This window comes from Miniopterus schreibersii, assembly GCF_964146895.1.
Source record: "Miniopterus schreibersii genome assembly, chromosome: 1".
Taxonomy (NCBI): domain Eukaryota; kingdom Metazoa; phylum Chordata; class Mammalia; order Chiroptera; family Miniopteridae; genus Miniopterus; species Miniopterus schreibersii.
The window spans coordinates 116,153,118-116,173,605 of record NC_138101.1 but is presented as its reverse complement, the minus strand read 5'-3'; the positions used below and the strand labels follow the sequence as shown (position 1 = coordinate 116,173,605).

Genomic DNA, 20,488 nt, shown 5'->3' with positions numbered 1-20,488 from the left:
TTGGGTTTTGGGTGTCCCGCTCACTATGGTGGGGTGGGTTTTCAGGCCTCCCTAAGTCTTTCCCATAAATACAGCTTTCCCTAATGCAGTTCAACACCCTGAGATAAAGTGTGAAAGCTGTGCTCTTACACTGTCCCATTAATAGTGAAATTGCATTGAGTATGAGACCAAACAGTTGGAGAAATAGGCAACTGATCAGACGTTTTTATGTTCCCTTTTAGGAAGATTCTAGGGCTGAAGTCAAGCCATATGACGTGACCCGGATGGTGCCAGTGCCCCAGACAACAGCTGGCACTGTGCTAGATGGGGTGAACGTGGGCCGTGGCTATGGCTTGGTGGAAGGGGATGACAGGAGGCAGTTTGAGATTGCCAGTGTCTCTGTGGATGTCTGGCATATCCTCGAATTCGACTATAGCAGGCTCCCCAAACAGAGCATTGGGCAATTCCATGAAGGGGATGCCTATGTGGTCAAGTGGAAGTACATGGTGAGCACCACAGGTTAGTGACCTACGTTTCCTTCAAACTGAGACCCGGCTCCAGCACCAACGTGGGGAACCACAGGGTTGCCGGAGCCGGCCTCTGCGTGTGCCATGTCTCACCTTGGCTATGTGAGTGTAGTGCACCAACATACTCATCCGCTTTAAGAACCACTTAGTAAACCTGTAGATGAATTCCTAACCCAGTATTGCTAACATCCGGGACATTTCTTTATAGAGATTAAATTTGCCTGTTGAGGTTTTTCCAGGACCCTCATTCCCTCCCCTGCCCTGTCCCCATAGGTTTTCCAGCAAAGTGAAGATTTGTCTCCAGATGGTATTTGCCATGTGGATGGATGCTGCTTAAAGTTGTTAAGTAAAGCATGCCTGGATGATTTAGAACTGAAACCAAATCGTGTAGAAACATTATAGCAAATATACATACACAAAAAGAATATTAAAAATGAAAAAAGCTATTTCCAAGGGAGGACAGCAAGTGTTTGAAGAGAGAATCCCTTTCCTTTACCAAAAAGTAGCTGTTACCCATGTTGTGCACAGTGTCCATCATCCCTACCCATTTAGCAGGGAGTTTACGTCACAGCTCCAACTTTCAAGATTCAACTCCAGAAGAGGTGATTCACCTCCTTATAGTCCCCTTGCCCTCCAGGTGGTTTGCTGTGCAAACACCTGCAGACTTAGAGCCATTTGATTTCTTTCCAGACTTATCAAAAACAAAGCTTTTAATCAATTGCACAGAATTTACTGTGTGTTAGAGACTTTTTATAGGGAGCAAGTAAATATTTCAGACCCTGCCTTCAAGAAGCATGTGGTATAAATAACAGTGAGGCACAGACAGGGGGAGGCAACTACCTCGTGCTAAAGAGGAGAGCTCGATCCCCTGAAATGGCATCTGCCCACAGTGGGAAAGCAGGGCAGGAGGCTGTGTGGGGTTGTGCCCAGAGCTGGGCTGCAGGCCCTGGGACCACCCAGCCCACAAGGTACATGGTGGGGCTTTACCTCAGGCTCTAGTTGAGTGTCTGCACAGCAGGTTCATGAGATGTGTTCTGTCCTTATGCTCATTTTTCAGATAAGGAGCAGGACACCAAGATTAAGTAACTCACCTGAAGTCAAATAGCTGGAGAGAGCTGAGCTGAGCACTGAAACCATTTTCCCTTTCATAAGGAGGCCCTCTCACTTAGAGGGAAGTTCATGGGCCTTGGAGCCATATGGCTTGGGTCTGAATCTTCTCTCAAGCCCTCCATGCCAGTTCTGCAAGTTGGATAAAGTTAGTTAACCTCTCTGAGCCTCAGTTGTCTCACCTGGAAAATAGGGATTATAACACCCAGCTCACAGAATATAGTATGTATAGTGTTTAGCACGTGCCTTGCTCGTGTTCACCTGGTAGGTGCAGGAAATAATTGTCATTGACATTCTCAGCAGCAACAGCATAATTACTACCTTTAACTTGAAGATGAGGTAATGTGGATTTACCCAAAACAACAGCAACTGCCATGAGTCACTAGGTTTAAGCTCCTTGATATGAAGCAGAGTTGGCAAACTAAAGTAATAAGCTGTGCTGCAGGTTGGCCATAAAAACAGTGAGAGAGAATTTAGTGAGGGAAACTACTAACCTTTGAGGTTGTGGAACAGGGAACTTTAAGGAATAACCTTTGAAGACACATAGTTCTTGTTCTTAAAATACAAGGGGAACCACATGTTTTATAAAAGAGACCAAGGGGAGCTACAGTGTGAAATTGAGTCATTTTCTTTCTTTTTTTTTCTTTTAAATAAGATTATATTCTGAGGTTCCAGGTGGATATAAATTTTTTTTAATGTTTTTTATTGATTTCAGAGAGAGGAAGGGAGAGGGAGAAAGAAACATCAATGATGAGAAAGTCATTGATCATCTGCCTCCTGCACACTCCCTACTGGGGATCAAGCCTACAACCTGGGCATGTGCTCTGACTGGGAATCGAATCGTGACCTCCAGGTTCTTGGGTCGACACTCAACTGCTGAGCCACACCAGCTGGGCTTGAGTCATCTTACCTGAGCTGTCGATAATAAAAAAGAAGCAATAGCAAGTGAATGAATGAGTGAAGTGAAATGAAAATAAATTACCAAAATAAATCTAAAATTTGAGTTCTTCATAGACTATTTACTTGGAGGCCCCTACGAAATAATGATTTGAGCCAGGCAAATACTTGCTGTATTTCTTCCCAATAGACAGTGTGTTCAGTTCACAGCCAGATCCAGCAGTATTTTTATGAGCAAAGTTATAACTTTGAAGTGGTCCAGCTTTAGAGAATTAAGTTAGAGTGGGGAGCATTCAAATTCCAGACCATCCTTCTGGGAGCAGAAAAGCTTAGACCCATGGCATTTGCAGTCATGCCCTGGTCCTCCTGGAAGCACTGGTCCTTTGGTGACTACTAGTCCAGCTCCTCATCACTCATACCCCACAAGGGCTGCATCTGCAAACAGGACTGAACTCCGAGCTCAGGATGTTCTGGGACAGGCTCAGCAAAAAGCAGCAGCTATAAAGGTGGAACAATCATCTTCTTAGTGGATACTGGCCACTTAGTACAGGCACACACAGAGGCCAACTCCTTGGGTTCCACAGAAGGAGGCTAGAAGCCTCTGTGGGTCAGGGTCCTTCCCTAGTCACCACCTCAGGGACAGCATGGCATGGCTTGTGCCCTCAAAGGTCAGGAAACAAGCTGCTTGAGATGCCCACTGATGCTGGGTCGGGCACTTGGAGCATGATACTGGTCAGGTTCCTCTAACTAGGCAGTCGGTAAATGGGGTTCTGCTCTAGACCACTTGACCATAAGCAGTTCTTCATATTTCAGTTTTCTATTACTCCTAAATATAACTACTGCTAACAAACGTACTCTTGACAGTATTTTGAGGGCATCAACACTGTAAATTAGGCATTTGATCAAGGCTATAATGATTATAGTTCAGGAGTTCTTACTAATAAAAGCTCAGTTTTTCCTTTGCTAAAATTAAAAATAAATAATTCAAAAAGTAAGTTGTATATAGGGTTACATTTGAGTATGTTGAAGAAAATTGCAAGAAAAATTAGTGAAAAGTCTGTTTTATGAAATATTTTTAAAGAAATACAGTTCTATTTTAGGTACATACACGCAAGTCCATTTCAGAATGTTAGGATATAAAACTGGTTATTGAGCATGACTATATATTTACACAATGTATTTAAGTGCTAACAAATCCCAAGATAGCTATCAACTGCTGTGATCTATTATTAATATATCTTTTCCCTATAATCTAGTTATTAACACCACCAAATTTCACTACTTTGAAGATTGCTAATGAAAGACAAACCTTTGTTCCTATCTAAATCAGCATAAATTTCAATCAAGTACCTTCCAACCTAACTGTGGACATTTATAATCTGTTCATTGATGATTGCTATTTCACTTTCACACATAAAAACACAATCTTGACCAGTTCCAGGTGTACAGTAGATTGCTCTAAAGGCTGTGCTTAGTCAAAATACTTTAAGAATTAGCCCCGCCGGGCATGACTCAGGGGTTGAGATTCAGCCTAGGATCCAGGAGATCGAAGTTCTATTCCTGGTCAGGGCACATGCCTGGGTTGCAAGCGCAATCCCCAGTCGGGGGCATGCAGGTGGCAGCTGATCAATGACTCTCATCATTGATGTTTCTATCTCTCTCTCCCTCTCCCTTCCTCTCTCTGAAATCAATAAAGATATATTTAAAAAATTATAATCATTTATGAACTGTTATTGAGTACTTTGCTAACAGGTAAATAAATAAATAAATAAATAAATAAATAAATAAATAAATAAATAAATAAATAATATTGCTTCTCACCTCTTAAGAACTTAAATAAGTTTTCTTCTTACCTTCGAACCTCAGGACAGCTGTGATTTGGTAAACAGGATTGGAACTGAGAAAAATTAAGGTAATATAGAGCAGGGAGTCCAGTTATTATTATTCATTTTTAAGGAGCGTAATGGGTATTAAAACCACCTGCATCCTTCCATTGCTGATCCCCACTTACTAAGCCACTGAGCATTTGAGTCAAGAACTTGGTCTCCTGACCTTTCTCAGTCTAAAAGGCTCCGCCTTTTAAGTCATTGTCATTCAGATGTCCACTCACCCACCTCTGCAGAAAGGCCTGCCTTCCACAGGAAGTCCCTTGAGCATTCACCCTCGCCCTGCCTATTTTCCTCATCACTACCACTGTCTCAGAGGATCTTGCTCATCTATTTGTTTATTAGAGTGAAAGCAGGAAAAGTGTCTATCTTGCTCATCCTTGTAGCCCCAGTATCCTAAAGAGTTATCTGGCACATAGTAGGTGCTCAATAAATATTTGTTGAGCAAATGAATGAGGAGAGTCTAGAGTGAGATCATCCTTAAAGATAGTGATTTTGAGGTCTGAAGTACTGTCTAAAACAGCCACTTGACCAATTAACTTTTTGTGACTGTTCTTCAGTGAGATCTGCCTTCTGTGGGCTGCTAAATGTATCAAATGCCTGCAAGGCACCAAACTGTAAAGATAACAAGCACTTACTCCTGGAGACAGCCCTGGTGGCAGATATTTAAATCCCACATTATTTGATGAAAGTGATATGTCAGCAATTCATCTCTTCCATTTCTGACAGAACTTTGAGACATCCAAGTGTTTTTTTCCCTAGAATAGTTTTAACAGACTAATTTTTTTCCTTTGTGCTTAAAGCTGACCCAGCTGTTGTTTTCAGTATCTTTTCTCTACCAGCTAATCTTTTGCCAAAGAGCAGTATAATACGGAAAATGTGCTTGTGTCTTTGCTGTAGGTCCCACTCTGGTGTCACCACTTTCTCTGTCACACTTGGAGTGTCTGCCTCCTTCCTCTAGGATGGCAGGTGTTATCTTAGGGCATCAAGGGTGCCTGTCAGATCACATCTCTCTGGGTTGGAGTTGCAGGATCAGTTAGCTGGAAGAGGTGGTTTCCTCTTGTCCTGCAAGTATGATTTACTTCCCCTCCAGTGATGAATAATTTCTCCTCAGCTCTGATGTCCAAAAGCTATTTCTCTCCTGTTTGCCCTCAGAGAGCCAGCACTTGCCTTCTTTTGTCTTATTTGCCACTCATCTTTCCCTCTGCTGTTCTGTGTGTTTGCAGTGGGGAGTCGGCAGAAGGGAGAGCACTCCATAAGGGTGGCTGGCAAAGAGAAGTGCGTCTACTTCTTCTGGCAAGGCCGGCAGTCCACCGTGAGTGAGAAGGGCACGTCAGCTCTGATGACAGTGGAGCTGGATGAAGAGAGGGGTGCCCAGGTATGTCCTGAAGAGTGCTGCACCAGAAATGAGAGATGGCCTTGCCAGGACCCTACCGTGTGTAGCCTGGTCCCCTAAGGGCCCCATTCTAATGAACAAAGACAACTCACGCAACATACTTTTAGTCCTGGTCAGCTTCTCCAGACTTCAGGCTGCGCCTCACTTTTCTCCCCCCACCACTAGGCCAGGAAGGCCCACCTGTTGTAACATGATCTTCAACAAAATGTTGTATCTGCAAATAGCAAATCCACAAAACAAGGACAAAGGGCCAATGAGTCTTTTTTAAAACTAATCACCAAGGAATGGCAAATAAAACAAAGAGATGATATTTTCCACTTCTAAACTTGGTAGAGGTTTTTTTTAAGGCTGGATTGGGGTTGGCAAGGGCTCAGTGGGGTGAGGACCCTGCATGCTTCTTCTGGAAGTGTAACTTGAAACAGCCATCCTGAGAAACAGTTTTGGCTCAAGAACCTTAAATGCTTATAAACTTCAGTCAGTTATTCCACTTACATAAATATACCCTAAGGAGATTTCAGAGATTAATGTAAAAATTAGTATTTCCAACATCTGCATTCCTCAGAGTAGTCGAGTGATTTTTCCAGACCAGGACAGTCATGTTACCCCCTTGCTCTTCACCACACTTGGCCTACAATCTCAGCAGCCTACCCGTGGTCTACCAGCACCTTCATGGTTGGCCCTGCACAGCTCTCCAGCCTTCCCTGCTCTCGCGCAGGCCCTGGCTGCTCCAGTCTTCCTGCTGTTCCTCAGATACACCTCTTCCTGCCCACCCTGGGCCTTTGCACTATTACCCCTGTCTAGAACACGTTCCCTGAACCTGTATGTAACTCTGACCCATATGATTCAGGTTTGTATTCCAATGAGTTATTTTTTTTATAGCACTTACCACTATGTAAAACTGCATGGTGGTTTTGTTTACTTATTTATTATCTGTCTTTCCCCACAAACATGAAAGAGACCATATCTGTTCTGGTCTTCATCGCCATTATAACCCCATCGCCATTATAACCCCAGAGCCAACATAGTAATGGGCAAATACCCACAACCAAGGTTTTATAGACATTCTTTGTAGTGTAGTGCCTCGGGTTCCATTCTTCAGTACCAGTAATTAAGAGCTGACTCTGAGGTTTTGGAGAAACATGACACCATGTACAGATACTTTTACTATCTTGGGTGAACAGTGAACAATAGCAGGAGAGGAGAGAACAGAGGAGCTTTCTCCAGAAACAGAGCAAACTCACACAGCTTTCCAGATTCTTAAGAACCAGTCCTCTTCTACTACAGACTATATTTTACCAATAGTCGTTAGTGACCACTGCATTTTCATCTTTCATAATAATGGGTAATTTCAGATGCCTTTTTTTTTGTAAAGACCATGAATGAATGCCCTCAAAATCATCTTTAGAGTTCTGAGTCTTAATCTCTCTAGTTGAAGCATTTCATTTTTTATCAATCCAACAGATGGAAAATCACTTTAGGCATATAAAACACTGCCACAGAATGGCACTTACTTATACAAAATGGGCCCTGAGGTTGATAATTTAACTCATGGTTAGAAATGCTTCCTACCTTCAGTGCTCCCCGACTGCCAGCCTCCATAAACAATGTCCTCTTTAAGGGAACATGTCTTGCCAAAGTGAGTGTGAGTTCACTCAACCCTGACGTTATTATGGTGCAGCTAACACCCCATGGAAGAGGGGAGGGGAGGGGAGGCCGTGGTTGGTAGGCACAGGCTGTGATTAAACTCTTGCGAAGGTTACAAAAGAGACAGTTCTTTCCCTCAGAATTACTAAGTCAGGTGGTTAGTCATTCTCATTGCTCAGAGGTGTACTTTGTTAAAAATGTGTTTATAGCAGTCATGTTACAGCTATGCCACAACATACCATTTAAATATCAAAATTCACATTTTAAAAAAGTATTTGATAACAGACTTTTAAGTGAAAAAATCAGAGGAGAAAGCAGCATAAAACAGCAATACTATTTTTGTTTGGAAAAAATATATATCTGAAAAATACTTTGCAAGGAAAGCTATACACTAGGTTTTTAATAGTGGTTATCTTTAGATAATAGTATTGTCATTGGCTTTTGTTTGTGTTTCTTGTATTTTTTTTCAGATTTTCTACAATAGGGAGTATAATTTTTATGCCTTTGGAAAACCAATGCAGGTTACTTATTTTAATGTGTTTACATTGGAAGGTCCAGGTTCTCCAGGGAAAGGAGCCCCCCTGTTTCCTGCAGTGTTTCCAAGGGGGGATGGTGGTGCACTCCGGGAGACGGGAAGAGGAGGAAGAAAATGCACAAAGTGAGTCACTTTTACTGTTCTAATTAGATTTTTTTCCTCTCCTGGAAGATATTTTTATAGGCATGGGGGTTTAAATTAAGCCTCCCTTTATATGGTCGTGGCTTTACCACTGAAAGTTTGCTGATGTCTGCCTCATAGAGCAGCTTTATGGGGATCTCTACCCTCTCCTCCCCCCTACACCCCCCCCCCCCCCCCAGGATCCAGAGCTGCATCCTGGAGGCTGGAAGATTTCTTCACCTTAAAGGGAATCATCACAGTAACTATGTCTCTTTTTAGGAGGAAAAAAAATCAGTGGATCTTCTATTATAAATTATGAGATTTTTACTGGCCAGCATCCAAAAAGAACAAAACAAAACCTTAGCTTTAGAGGTTTTTAAAATATGTCTGTTCTGTAACTTACCTAAGCATTTATAAATTTTGTAAAAATGGTATCTCTGCATCATAAACTTTTGACAACCCTCTAACTCCGAAAGGATTTGTGTTCTGGGTTGGCAGTGAGACCTTTCATGGCCTCAGCCTCCCCTTCCCTTAAGTCACTGAATGATGCTTGATGTGAACTGCTGAGCAGGGATCCCAAGGGCCAGTCTCCTGGTGTAGCACACCTCCTAACCCTGTGCTGCTGGTGCCCCCTGCAGGTGAGTGGAGGCTGTACTGTGTGCGAGGAGAAGTGCCCATGGAAGGAAATTTGCTGGAAGTGGCCTGTCACTGTAGTAGCTTGAGGTCCAGGACGTCCATGGTTGTTCTCAACGTAAATAAAGCCCTCATTTACCTCTGGCATGGATGCAAAGCCCAAGCCCACACAAAAGAGGTTGGAAGGACTGCAGCAAACAAAATCAAAGAACAGTGAGTGTTGTGGGTGTGAGGGTCTCTTCTGGAAGGGGCTGCCTGTGGGATGTGCAGGCGAAGGCCAGAAGGGTTCCAGGATTCCTAGTGGATGTCCCAGTGTGCTTACAGTACTTCACCAAGGTTAGTTATGACCGTTGTCGGGGTCTGACATTCCAAGTAGGTCTGATAGATCTCAGCCAAAACCTCCAACCTGAGGGCTTCTCCCACTCTTTGAGGATTTATCTGCCTCAATAAAAGGCAGAGTGAGGGGTGAGGGAAAGGACCACAACAAGTACTTTAGTTTCTTTATTGATATGATTCAGCTGTTGAATTATAAGCCTAAAGTCCTTTGTTATTTAGAGCAAATTTCAAATATCTTTTAGAATTTCAGACTTTTAATTTTGTCAGAACAGTGGAATGTTTAAAAGCATTTAGCTAATGAAGAGTTTGGTATAAGATGTCTCTCTTTAGAGAAGGACTGTATTTCCGCAATCTCGAAGGCAGCCTCCTGACAGTGAGTTATTCGATCCCTGAGGCAGTTCTGACAGAGCACACCAGGCGCAGGGTTTTGTTCCTCTCCCAGGCAGGTACCTACATTGACCACTTACGTAGAGAAATCACACTGTGCTATTGCATTAAGCGAGGACCTTGGGAGTGGGCTGCACTGGCCGGTCACCTGTCTTGAGGCAGTCTGCCACTGGGGTGCTGCACTTCCTAGCAGCCCGTGCAACATGGGCATTGCAAGCAGCCAAAGAAATCCCAGTGTCCTTCAGTCGTTCAGGAGATGCTCAGCATTCCCTCAGAACTGGGAGGACCTTGGTAACATCTATACAGTAAAAATGAGGAGTTTCCCAAGGCCACAACATACCACTAAAGTGCAACTTGGTAAAATCCATTCTCTGGGTATCAAAACAATGCACTGTGGGCCTGTTTTCCCTGTGACTGCTCTACAAACCTACCACTACACGGAGGGGGCGGAGAGAATGAGAGCAAGTGAGCTGTCAATACCCAGATGGCTGTGAAGCAAGATGTTGCACCTCAAAACACCATCCCAAAGGCCAGGGAGTGGGGAGGGATGATAAATGATGTTCTGTAAAGTATCCAAAGGCATTCACAGCCCATCAGATTATTTACTTGGACCCCTGAGGGGAAAAAAACAAAAGAGTAAAGAACTCATTCTCATTCAACAAAAATTCTTGAGCACCTACTTGGTGCCAAGGGGAGATTTAGGGACTAGGGACTTGCCAGTGAGCTAATCGAAGTCTCTGTCCCCATGAAACTTAGGTTCCAGCAGGAGAGGACCAGGAAGAGTAAATATGTATATTATATATAGAAATGTATGTTCTGTTCATTACAGATTATATGTAATTGTACATTCCTCTCTAAGGGCCAAGTCAGCCACTATGCCACAGAGAATGTTTTTATTCATTACTAAGAACTGATTTAGTTAGAAAGTAGAAGAGAGATGGTGAACTCACCTATAGATTTAGCCTTGGGTAATTTTGTGTTGTCAGTACTTCCAAAGCTTAATAAAAATGATTGTCTTCATACAGATGCCCCTTGGAAGCAGGACTGCATAGTAGCAGCAAAGTGACAATACATGAGTGTGATGAAGGCTCTGAGCCCCTGGGATTCTGGGACGCGTTAGGAAGGAGAGATAGGAAAGCCTACGACTGCATGCTTCAAGGTAATACCACATTCTGTAGCCTCTGGTCATTCATTTATTCAATACATATTTATTGAGCACCTGCTATGTACAACACACAATGAATTAAACCTAGGCGAGGTCCTCATGGGCCTACAACCCAATAAGGCTAAATAATATGCATGACTAATTATAATGCCAAATAAAAATTTTGTGTCATGAAAGAGGTAGAGGTGAAGGAGGTTGAGAGTAAAAAATAACATTATTTCCACCAGGAAAACTCACATCCAGCTCCACAGAGACACAGCATTTTACATGGAGCTGGAGGTAGGTATGGTTGAGAGGAAGAGGAGAAGAAAAGTTCAGGAAACCAGATGAGCGGTGACACAGTGGGAACCTATGGAATAAGATGTTCTCGGTGTGGCCAGCTTCCAGGGCGCAGGAAAGGAGTGGGGTTTAACTGAGAGACTGTGTCAGTTTTGTATTTAAATGCACCAAATACAAAATATGTAAAGATCAACTTAAATGCAGATTAACATAAGAAGAAAAGCTAACCGTTATTAGGCAGGATGATTCAGGCACTGTAAGCACTTGATAGACATTAATGCATTTAATTCTTACTACCCAACAAACACTCTACCATTTTTACTGATGAGGAAACTGAAGCACAGAGAAGTTAATCAACTTTCCCAAGATTGGCAGCAATGGGCTGTACACATAACTCCTCTATTTTTTATATAATTTTTTTTTACTTAATGAATATTGATGATGGAGAATGTTTGAAAATATAGAAAAGTTAAAAAAGAAAATAAGTTACTTATAATCACATCTCTCAAAGATAACCAGAATTAACATTCCTGTATGTTATATGTACATTTTTTTAAAATAAATTTGCTCTGGCCAGTGTGTCTCAGTTGGTTGGAGCATCGTCCCATTACACCAAAAGGTTGGGGGCTCAGTTCCCAGTCAGGGCATATACCCAGATTGTGGACTTACCCCTGGTCAGGACTTGTACAGGAGGCAACCAATTGATGTTTCTCTCTCACATCAATGTTCCTCTCTCTCCCTTCCTTCCTCTCCCTAAAATCAGTAAAACATATCCTCAGGTGAGGATAAATAAATAAAATTTGGATAGCATTATACATATCATTTTATAACCTAGTTTCTCCCTTTAATTTATTGCGAAGTTTCCCAAGTTGTTAATATTTAGACTTTAATGTCTGCAGGGCATTCCATGAATATTCTATAATATATGACATTTTCTACTTAACCTGGCTCTTAGAGAGCTGAGTTGTTTCCAATTTTTCTCTATTATATAAAAATAGAGTTGTGAATACTTTTTAAAATAATGATCTGTATTCATTCCTAGTTATGGTAAATTCCTAGATATGGAACTGCTGTATCACCAGTTGTATCCCACAGAACATTCTACCCAGGCCATTCTCACCAGCAGTATACAAAAGAGCCTGTTTCCCAGCACAGACTCAGTGCATGACCTGCTCCACCCTTGCCAACACTGATGGGGGTTTTCACTCAGTGTCTTAAATTAGTAGTACCATTAAACACTTTCTATGTGAATTATTCAACATTTGTATTTCTACTTTGATGAATGTTTTATTTGTGCATTTTTGTATATTTTTATTGAGATATTTATCTTTTCACTAAATTTCTTGATGTACTAAGGATATTAACAAGTTTTCTTATTTCCCATTTTGTCACTTACCTTTTCTTTTTTTTTTATTGGCAATGTAATTTTTATTTTTATGTTATCAGTGCATAAATCTCTTTTGATTACTTCTTTTGCAATTATGATTTAAAAGTCCTTCTCTACCTCCAAGTTCAGATATACTAATTCTTTGATTATTTTGTGTTTTACATGAATTCTCCAATCCTTCTGAAATATACTTTGGTACATATTTTGTCTTTAGCTTTGTTCTCTTTTCTTTCCAAGATCCTGGAAATTTTAACTTCACACCCCGCCTGTTCATCCTCAGCAGTTCCTCTGGGGATTTCACAGCCACGGAATTCATGTATCCTGCCCGAGACCCCTCTGTGGTCAATTCCATGCCCTTCCTGCAGGAAGATCTGTATAGTGCACCACAGCCAGGTACGGCCCCCAGAGCGCAGTGGTCGTGCTGAGCAGCAGAAGATACACCTTCCAAAAAGCCTTTTTATTTCCCTTTTTTATTTATTAAGCAGTTTTTATTTGCCAAGAACACTGCTAGAACTTTTTTTTTATATCATCTCTTTTAATCTTCACAGCTACCCCAAAAGAAAAGTGGCATCACCCATACATTATAAGAAACTGAGGCTCCGTTACTTAACGCGCCCAAGTACATCTATTGGAATAGGTTGAGCACAGCAGCGTCAGGCCTGGTGTGCCTGCTGCTGTCCCAGCCTTCCCTCAGTATTCTTACTTCCTGGTCCCCAGTTGTCTACTCCTGCCACAGCCATCACATTTTCATTCAAGAAAGAAAGAAGGTGGTAGGGAAAAGGGCAGTGATGGCCACGTCTCTCCCTTCTATCCCTGAAGCCCCTAGCAAATTTCTGCCTACATCCCTTTGGCCAGAGCTCCGTCACATGGCCACCCCAGCTGCAAGGGAACCTGGGAAAGCAAGTAGCCAAAGAGCAGGAAGTTGAGAGTATCTGCTGAATTAGGCAAAGAACAGTGTCCACCGTACTAAGGCTGCACAGCAGAGCCGTGGCTCTCACCCAAGGTCAGGTCTGCTTCTACTTGACCACCACCTCTAGATAGAACCTCTGTGCTCTCATTCTGGTTGGGACAATCACAGTCCCTGGAGACTGGGCTGTTTTTATAGACCTTCCCACCCTCTCTCTAGTCCAGCCTAAAGTCGGCCGCCCCTGCACTCATGCCTTCTCCCTCTCCCATAACAAGAGCCTGGAGCCACAGCCAGGAACCTCACCTGCCACTGGCAGCCCAGATCACCACCTTAAAAGCTTGATGGGTATAAATGTCATACTGTGGGCTATATTAGCAAATGTCTTAAAAAGTGAGGCTATGTCCTGCTGGCGTGGCTCAGCGGTTGAGCGCCGACCCATGAACCAGGAGGTCACAGTTCAATTCCCCCTCAGGGCACATGCCCAGGTTGTGGGCTGGATCCTCAAGGCATCCAATCAATGATTCTCTCTCATCACTGATATTTCTATCTCTCTCTCCCTCTCCCTTTCTCTCTCTGAAATCAATAAAAACATATTTTTTAAAAAAGGGAGGCTGCTCCCCACCCTCTTCATCCTATGGCACAGGATGGGTTATTAACCTCCACTTGGCTTTTCAAGTATATGATTTTTACAGAATCCTGAAATGTATGCTAGGACTCAGGGCAAGCTGAGCTAGCAAGTGAGAGCCCTTTGCCATGTGGAGTAAGAGCAGGCTGATGATTTGATGAAGAGAAAAAGTGAGGAACACAAAATTTAGGCTCATTCCTCTCTAAAAACCATGAACTTCCATCACCTGCGAAGCAGTCATACGTGGGCTTGAACACCAGTGAGTGCAGGGCAAGCATGGAGTACTCGCCTTGTCATTCATGTTCTTTAGAGATAAATGGTGCTAACACCCCTTGAGTGGCAAGCGCATTATCCCTTCCATTCTTAGCACTCTGTAGATGCCTAGAGGCCCACTGATAGGTTTGCAGTTGAGGAGACCAGGGAGAAGGGACTGGAGGAGAGATGAGGAGAGGAAAGGAAAGAGACCCACACCATCAGTGCCACCTCCTTCTGCCTAGAGACCTTTACTGATTTAATATTCAAAAGACCCTCCCTTTGCCCCTGAATGTAACTGCCAAGGGGATTCTCCCCCTGACAGAGGCAGCCTGGAGGGAAGACATCTGTTAGATTTAGGGAAGAGTGACCTGGAAGTGTCCATGAAGGAGCTTCTGATGGTTGTTTGTTCTCACCCTCACAGCACTTTTCCTTGTTGACAATCACCATGAGGTGTACCTCTGGCAAGGCTGGTGGCCCATTGAGAACAAGATCACCGGTTCCGCCCGCATTCGCTGGGCCTCCGACAGAAAGAGCGCCATGGAGACCGTGCTCCAGTACTGCAGAGGTGAGGCGTCCGCAGGAAGCAGGCTAGGGGGACCGGCCAGCCAGGAACCCCTTAGGTACAGTGACCAGCATCCGTTCAGAAGTTGGTGCTCAGCTGCTTTTCTGCAGACTTGGTCAGAGTCCCAGACCAGGCCTTCCCTTTCTAAGGGCGCCAACCAGCCTTGAAGAAGCCTGGCAGACAGTGATAAAACCAGTTTTCTTTCCCTTTAATTTTTGAGGCTTATTGATTTTCAGATGTGTGTATTCTCAACTGCCAACATGAATGAGATTTCATTTTTCTTTTTTATATTATGAAGCCATTTAACTTGTTATCCTGGAGTTTAAAGGTTGTATGCACAGTTGACCCTTGAACAAAAAGGTGTGAGTTGCACAGGTCCAGGTATACACAGATTTTTTTCAATACTATACAGTTTGCCCTCCATATCCATGGGTTCCATATCCAGGAATTCAACCAACTGAGAATCGGAAAGTATTTTTTATCTGCAGTTGGTAATCTACAGATGTGGAGGACCGACTGTATGCATTGTTCTACACCATTTCATAGAGGGGACTTGAGCATCCACAGTTTATGGTGTCTGTGAGGGGGTCCTAGAATCAATACCCTGTGCATATTAAAGGACAACTAAGTTTTGGGGGAGTCAAAAGTTATACATGGATTTTGATGTTTGACTGCATGGGATGTTGGTACCCCTAACCCCCTGTATTGTTCAGGGTCACCTATATTGCGAAATGTCCTGGACTGGTTAAAATCCTCTGCACTCAGGATTCATCATGCTGTGGGATATTCAGGCCCCCACCTGCACACTCTCCACACACAGCCTCACACTGTCGGGGAGTAGAAAGCTCCCCAACGGTGGAAAGCCAGTGGCAACTTTGTTACCATTCATTATTATTTTTAGCATGATATCTAAAAGGAAATATCTATAGTCAATTCATGGTTTTTCACTATAATGTCCACCTAAAATTTGTGGACTTTTATATAAACTGAAGATGCCAATAATTAATTTCTTACCTGAATTTTAAAGGTTTTATTGATTAGTTTAGTATCACTAAGTATACAATGGATTCTGTTCTTGAAAAGCTCTTTAGTAACAAATAACTTATTAAACTTCCCACAAAATGTTTAAGTTAAAGTGGCATATAAAATACTGTCACTAGCTGTTTAATTCTCATTGAACTTAATGCTGCATTAGGAATATTTCTGCAGGAAGAAGGAAAAAGCACGGAGAGAGGCTTTCTCCCGTCCAGAGACCCAGACACATTTTGTCATGTTCAAACAGTATAGTCAGGTGGAGTACATGTAATTTTATGCAATCATATGCATAAAATGAACATGTTATATAAACATCACCCATGTGTTATGAACTACTCATAACTTCGATTTTAAGCATGAAGTCAAGAGATCCAAATAGAGAAGAAAAGATTTCAAGGGAAGTCAGAGAAAGACAGGGTCTCTGGGCCCACTCTGGGTCTACTGACACTTGCATTCTGTGTAACCACAGGAAAAAATATCAAGAAGCCGCCACCCAAATCTTACCTGATCCACGCAGGTCTGGAGCCCCTGACGTTTACCAATATGTTTCCCAGTTGGGAACACAGAGAGGACATTGCTGAGATAACAGAAATGGTGAGCACGCCCCCTTCCCTGGGAAGGTGGATCCCTGCCTTTTGGATTTGTGGGTGGACTTTCCCTTGGGGAAAAGCATCCAATTGCATTTTCAAAGTGAGAACATGGCTTTTCATTTGCAACATGTAAACAAGACTATGTCAAATTAGCTTAGGAAGAAGAAAAGCCTAAGGAGAAATCAATTGAAGTATTTTGATAATTTTTTATGTATAATACTCAAGTTAAAAAACTGAAAAGCAAAGGTGAATTTAATTACTTTGAAGATATCCACAAATTAAAGCTCTTCACTCTGTTCACTAAAAATCTGCTTCTAAAGGACCACATGAAGCACAACAAAGCTCTCATGTTTCAGACATTGACCTTGTATTAAAGGAGATACAGAGTAACTCCTAGATGTATTAACCTATGCATATAACTAAGTGAATGAATGTATTGTAAATCACTCCCGATAAGGTATTGCTCACTATCTCATTAATATTCTTTTATAAAACCACCTGGTATTATCACATGAGGCATTTATTTGCATCTCTATTACCAAAAAATATTGTGAACCAGAATATTATAATTTCCATCTGCACAGAAAAAGGAAGCTTCCTGCAACTATATAGAATTTCTTAATTTATGAGTTTTTAACATTGCTAGCAACAGCAGTTCCAAGAGTGTTTTGGTTGGGTGGGTAATAGATCTGTAGGTCTGTTCGTTTTGGTTTTCTTACTCTGTAGGAGCACTACTTTTTGGGGAAGGGCAGAGATGGCATGAGTGCATTTTATAGGAGGTCTGAATAAGTTTAAACAAGAAAAGTTCACTGCTGCTTAACCACAGAGAGAGCCTGTTTCATATTGTATAATGGTAGAATCACTGCCAATTCTACTCCCTCTGTGGCCGAACAGACTTCATCTACATAGGGAGGGCTCAGGCAGCCTGCTGTCCAACACAGTCAGTGAGCAGGCTCTGTTCACAGTAAGCATGCGATTCATGAAGTTTCAAAGCTCTAGGGATAGGAGCACTGTCGCTGCAGTCTAAGTTCATGGCCAGAAGTCATAGCCACTTTGTATTCACTCTTGATCACTGGGGGCTGGCGGTGGACTGTGCAATGCCTTGCACAGGCCCATGGGCTTTTGGCCAGTGAACAGTTGGCTTCTCACGTCGGCACGTTGTAGTAATAATGAACATTCACTAAGAGCTCGCTCTGTGCCAGGCACTGCTCCAAGCACTTTACATTGATTTCTCCTTTAATTTTTAAAACAGTCCAGTAAGATTAATCATATTATTATCCCCATTTTACCGGTGAAGGAGCTGAGGCACAGAAGCAGGAAGCAGCTTGCCCCAGGTCGTAGGCTCATACTGGCTCTGAAACCTACCTCTTACCCACTAGTCTATACTAGATATTGCTGCACTGTTGGCCATTCATTCCCCCACTGCAGATACACAACCCTGTCGGATCTGCACACCAGCCTGAAGACCCTCCCTCGGGGGGAAACAGGGCTCTAAAGTGGAAAGGAATTGCTCAAAGCCCCCCGGTTCTCCCCACTGATTTTAGATATCTACCAGGAAGGCAGCCAATCTGGGATCCAGTTTAATTGAGGAAGATATTTACCTGAATAAACTGTTCAGATTAAATGCACACAGAGGTTTAAAAAAATCTTGATTCAACCCCAGCGTATTCTAGATGCATTTTCTTACCTTCTTTTTCTATTGTGGATTAAGAAACTGGTCCATGTTGGGAGGGGAGTGTGATTCCTTTTAAGGCTAATTATATTTAAATATTGTTAAACAAGCATCATTATTTGGATGCTTCTGGTGTTTAGACTTCAAATTTAATAATCTTATGTGATAATTCACTCAGATGAAATTCCCTAATCTTTTTTTCTGAGGCAACCCTGAGACAGGATTTGTTGGACACTTTGGGCAGGGTGAGAAGATACCTAAAATCAATTCCTTTCCACTTTAGAGCCCTGTTTCCCCCTGAGGGAGGGTCTCCAGGCTGGCATGCAGACCAGACAGGGTTGTGTATCTGCAGGCACGTGATACAGCACGTTGAGATGTGGGACACAGAGTTCACTCTGCCCATCCTGTTCTCTAGGATACAGAAGTTTCGAATCAAATCACCCTTGTGGAAGACGTGTTAGCCAAGCTCTGTAAAACCATTTATCCACTGGCTGATCTCCTAGCCAGGCCACTGCCTGAGGGAGTGGACCCTCTAAAGCTTGAGATTTATCTCACTGATGAAGACTTTGAGGTAAGTGTTTCTTAAGGTGGGGTAGCAATTAAGCCACACTCTGGGCTGGTGCGGGAGCCCTCTTCCTCAACCGCTGGGCATTTCTCTCGATTCTCCCAGTTTGCACTAGACATGACAAGAGAGGAATTCAGTGCACTGCCCGCCTGGAAGCAGGTGAACCTGAAGAAAGCAAAAGGCCTGTTCTGAATGGAGAGATGCTGGTGGAACCTGTTGTCACTTTCAATACCACTGGACCAAGAAAATGGATATTTTTTTGGACTGGTATTTTAAAAAATATTTTTTAATCAGAGGTTTCAAAACCTGAAGTTATTAGCTCTACTGCTTGTCCTGGAGTTGTGTACTTTGTAAATGTTTAAGAGAACTCTTCTGGAACTCTCTTTCCGCAATTCAGCAGGTATCATTAATAAAAACCCCGTAGGTGCAGCTTAGCAGCCGCTCCTTAGTGGCTGCTACAGCACTGCCCTCCTGTTCCAGCTCCGCATTGCCGATTTTTTTTAAGCAGTTCTCTTTATAAAGTGTTATTTTGATAGCTTGTGGATTCTAAAATATATATATTTATATAAACACCATATAAATCAAATATGTATTTAACAAAGCAATATGTATTCATTCACTTTTAAGATTTTGGGGGGTGTCAAAGTAATATTAAAAGGTAGATGGAGTTGCTTCTGTGGAATTAGCTCTGCGGCCAATACGTGTCTTCACCATGTTTGGAACATCTTCTTCAACATTAGGTCTTACTTGTTCTGAGTGCTGCTTCCGGTGCTAAAATGAACAGAAAATGTGCACTTCCTGGTATGGAATCAGTGCAAGTTCACCTTTCTACCTTAATATCTCCCCAAAATGTATAGTGCCTTGTTTTTATGTACAGTTTATATACATACAAGTTTGCTCTGCATTTTTTGATTATGGTTTGGAACATTATCTACAATTTTACTCTAAAATAGTAGAAATAAAAAACATCTTAATTTCTAATGCCTATTGTAAACATTAAACATGTCATTTTGCAATCTAGGACTCCAAAATAAAAGCTTCAGAATAAACACAGCAATTTAATTGACTGGTTCCCATTGAATTCCAAGCATGTTCCTTTCTGAAAAATGTTTTTTGCAAATGTTAACCTAGTACCAATATTTCATTATTAAATAGTATTTGCTTTTTAAATTGCATTTAGGGCAAGATTTTTACAAGGTCATAAGACTAAATAGCCATTTGACCCATAAACTTAGTTCTAAGTCCTATGTTAAGGACATATTTTTGCAAATCATCCTTTAACAGCTCTTTATCTACAACTATATCTATGTCTCAAATTCAGGATCTCGGTGCCTTTTTAAATATCGAATATATAAGGCATTTAGAAAACTTTAAAATGAACCAGAAAACTCTTCACAAGCTCATGTGTTGTTAAAATCCCAGGTCCATAGTTCGAACAAATTTTATAAACCTGTGATAAGCTGTTACTGCCCTGCCCTTTGGTTTAAGTTTAACATATTGGATAACATTTGCCTTAATAAACATGGTCACTGACTTGTGTGCCCCCACCATGGGACTGTAACCCCTTCCTGGTCCCACCACCTTATGACTCTGTGATATTGGGCAGTCACTGAAGTCTTCTACCTACATTTCAAAAGTACTCCATACCAGCCCTCCTGACCACGTCCCAGGATTGATGCTTGGTGAGGATCAAGTGGAAGCTCCTTAAATATTGTCAAATCCTAGGAACCCGCTGGTGTAAATATTATTGATATTGTAGCTGGCATAGGGAAGATAAGAGTTGAAGTTAAGGAATGGAGTCACACACTTAGAAATTATAGATTAAACCAAAATGAGTGGAATCTTCCAAAGAAATAAACATAGGAGGGAAATGAGAGAGGAGCTCAGAGAGTATGTCCCATGGGTAGTAAGCAATGAAAAACAGCAAAGGACTAATAAGGCCAGTAGGATACCCAGTGGAATGTCAGAAAGAAAGGCAGGGCCCCAGCCTGGTGGCTCA

The 20,488-nt window shown here is 42.2% G+C and overlaps 1 protein-coding gene across 11 annotated transcripts in view; it reads left to right on the top strand.

Moving 5' to 3' along the window:
• SVIL (supervillin) overlaps nucleotides 1-19,568 on the top strand; it is a 239,753-nt gene extending 220,185 nt beyond the window's left edge. For all 11 annotated transcript variants that reach the window (XM_081141603.1, XM_081141599.1, XM_081141601.1 and 8 more), the window contains 10 exons: nucleotides 222-498; nucleotides 5,623-5,774; nucleotides 7,989-8,094; nucleotides 8,730-8,937; nucleotides 10,473-10,606; nucleotides 12,516-12,671; nucleotides 14,487-14,630; nucleotides 16,132-16,256; nucleotides 18,340-18,495; nucleotides 18,595-19,568. In XM_081141603.1, the coding sequence (XP_080997729.1) occupies nucleotides 222-498; nucleotides 5,623-5,774; nucleotides 7,989-8,094; nucleotides 8,730-8,937; nucleotides 10,473-10,606; nucleotides 12,516-12,671; nucleotides 14,487-14,630; nucleotides 16,132-16,256; nucleotides 18,340-18,495; nucleotides 18,595-18,681 (1,545 nt within the window). In that variant the 3' untranslated portion in view covers nucleotides 18,682-19,568. The remainder of the gene's footprint in view (nucleotides 1-221; nucleotides 499-5,622; nucleotides 5,775-7,988; nucleotides 8,095-8,729; nucleotides 8,938-10,472; nucleotides 10,607-12,515; nucleotides 12,672-14,486; nucleotides 14,631-16,131; nucleotides 16,257-18,339; nucleotides 18,496-18,594) is intronic.
• Nucleotides 19,569-20,488: the final 920 nt, after the last annotated feature.